This window comes from Berghia stephanieae, chromosome 11, assembly GCF_034508935.2.
Source record: "Berghia stephanieae isolate SIO BIC M18660-M18661 chromosome 11, UCSD_Bste_1.3, whole genome shotgun sequence".
In the NCBI taxonomy this organism is placed as follows: domain Eukaryota; kingdom Metazoa; phylum Mollusca; class Gastropoda; order Nudibranchia; family Aeolidiidae; genus Berghia; species Berghia stephanieae.
The window spans coordinates 23,964,700-23,967,553 of NC_088370.1; the positions used below are offsets into that span (position 1 = coordinate 23,964,700).

The window sequence follows — 2,854 nt, forward strand, 5'->3', positions numbered from 1 at the left end:
GATGGTGAGTAATGAGCCTTTTCCAAGGACTCAACTATGCGCCTAGCGAGGCTCTAACCCAGGTCCTTCCGGTCTGATGTCATCAGGAAACGTAACACCATTGTTTTCAAACTTAACATAATGGGGGGATCTTGGATCTTGGATAATGAATCTTGCGCAAGAAAAAACCCGAAAGTGCATAAATCGGATCTCGAACCCGGGACATTTTAGGTCACAGAGCAATGCTTTAACCACTCGTTGTATAGTCTATGGTCGTATTGTAGAAAAGAAATCGTAAAACTCAAAACCCGTTATTGTGTCGTTGGAAAGAGTTGCTTCAGGACACCAAACTCGACTCATGCAAGAATAAGTACCCAGCTATAGACATGACAAATATATTTCGAGAGTGCTAATGTTGCCTGACGAGCAACTTGTACTTCATCAAATATAAATCTATGGATGCTGTATGGCTTGTTAAGTAATATTGCTTCTAGCTCCTTGATGCATGAGAGCATACTTTTTAAGAGCTTATTTCTTATAAGTAGATGGAAAATCTAAATCATTATATTTGTTAAAGAACATAAGAATGAATTTACTTGTGTCGTTAACTATTTCTAACGTTAAAACTTCCAGCTCAAATCCCATGGACTCCCCAGCCTCGATGAATAACAACCGTAGGAGCTTTGACACATCGGTCAGATCCACTGAAATAATCGCTATGACAAATGACTTTCGGCATTTTCACAACAACATGACCACAACCTCAGATCCATTCTATCCTCTGTATCCATTCAACGACGACCCGGTTGATTTAATTATCGGCAACAACGTTATACGATGGATGGAAATAATCATCATTACGATTCTCTGTGGTCTTGTAAGCCTGTCTGGAATTGCTGCCAACATCATCAACGTATTAGTTTTCTTCCGCCAGAAGGCGCTGTCGAATAGCAGCACCGTGTCTCTTCTCGCTCTCACGTTTTCCGATATTGGCTGCCTGGTGCCTCTATTTTGCAACAGTATCAACCTCGCTATATTCTCTCTGAATAAAGACGTCATGCCTTTTCTTACAGCCCAAGATTTTACTGAGGTTTTCATCCTATGGCCACACATCATGTTCATGCAAATATCTAGCTGGATCACCGTCTATATTGCACTTGAACGCTGTCTCAGTGTGGTATTCCCTTTTAAAGTAAAAATAATATTTTCAGTAAAGCGTTCATTAATATTTGTTTCAACTATAGCATTATTGATAACTCTATCATTCGTTCCTATTTACGCGACCATGGAATTAGAAAAAGTGCATGACTTTGGCTCCAATACAACAAAGCTAACGATTGCAATGAACATGGTGGCCCACACTAAATTTATCGACGTCTCAAATGTGCAATCTATAGTTTTGCGTAGTTTGGCAGTATTGGTCGTTTTTATTTGCACTCAAATAACCGTTTACCACGTTAGAAAGTCAACAACGTGGAGAACCAACATTGTAGCCAGAATTGGAATCGCCCACAACACAACCGGTATCGATACTGGTCAGACAAGCTGGAGTAAAACAACATCCATTAGAAATGTTATCCCGGGGACTGGAGAAGCCCAGTTTAAGGCTAACTGCACCAGAAGAAACATAGAAATGAGAACAATGTCCATGTGTATTTCTTCCTACAACGTCACTACTCGCCCCATTAATACAGGTAGCAAACATCTATCAGCAACGGTGATCAGAGATCGCCGTCTCATCAAAATCATCACAATGATTAGCACCATTTTTTTGGTGTGCAACATACCAGAAATTATTTGCATCTTCACACTTATTTTCATGGACCTTTACTACGGACTCTCTCCATTGGACAACTTGAATCTCATGCTTCTCTATGTCCAATTTATCTTTGAAAGCATCAACAGCTCAATCAATATTTTCGTCTACTACAGGATGAGCACAAGATACAGACAGGAATTCCGACGAATATTTAAACTAGACTGAAAAGATAGTGATCAACTGGGGAGCACGCAATGGTGCAAGATGACAAAGTAGTTTGATACATTGCCGTGGCAATACTAAAATAAGTAGAAAAAAAACTTCTCTCAATTCATGCCTTTTGAATGCACAACAAATATGTTAACATTCACCACAAACAATAGCCAATTAATAGACAATGTATTGCTTATACCTCAATCTCCCACCAAAGGGGGTATGTATCTTTCGTTGTGGACTCTGAGAGGCAAACAAGGATTTTTGAAAACAAACATTTTTAATTGAATATGGGAGAATTTCGTAGAAATGTCAAAAACATCCAAGTTTTTTTTTTGACATCAAAGTAATTTCTCCTTGATTTATTGTCGGACATTGGAAAAAACAGCAATTGCTCATATTTTGGTAGTATAATCACAGTTACTTCCCTTCTCGTCAGTAATCAGAAGTTTAAGTCATGGTTACTTTCTCTTTCAATTGGAAATCGTAGTCACGTCCCCTCGAAGATTGAATGGATAATTAAAGCAAAAAATAATTCCCTCTTAATTTGTTGCTCAGATATTGGAAATCAAAGTTACTACCCTCTAAACTTGTTGTCAAGAGGATGGATATCACTTCCCTTCTAAAATAGTTGCTCAGACATTAAAAATCGTGGTCATTGCCCATCTAAAGCTGTAGTTTAGACACTAAAAGTCGTGTTTATTTCCCACTAAAGATGTTGTGAAGACGTTAAAAGTCGTGAGTTCCCACTAAAGATGCTATGAAGACATTAAAAGTCTTGGTTATTTCCCCACTTAAGTTGTAGCTTAGACATTAAAAGTCGTGATTATTTCCCTCTAAAGATGTCGCTAATCATTAAAAGTCGTGGTTATTTCCCACTAAAGATCTTGCGAAGACATTAAA

The 2,854-nt window shown here is 38.3% G+C and overlaps 1 protein-coding gene across 1 annotated transcript; it reads left to right on the top strand.

Annotated features, from left to right (window-relative positions):
- Positions 1 to 565: 565 nt before the first annotated feature.
- On the top strand, positions 566 to 1,963 carry LOC144956361 (uncharacterized). Its single transcript, XM_078886858.1, has one exon. It carries the CDS (start codon positions 566 to 568, stop codon positions 1,961 to 1,963), a length of 1,398 nt encoding a protein of 465 aa, XP_078742984.1.
- The last annotated feature ends 891 nt before the right edge of the window (positions 1,964 to 2,854 follow it).

What these genes read in the sequence shown, in the direction of transcription:
- LOC144956361 (XM_078886858.1), top strand. Translation starts at nt 566, where the DNA reads ATGAATTTACTTGTGTCGTTAACTATTTCTAACGTTAAAACTTCCAGC.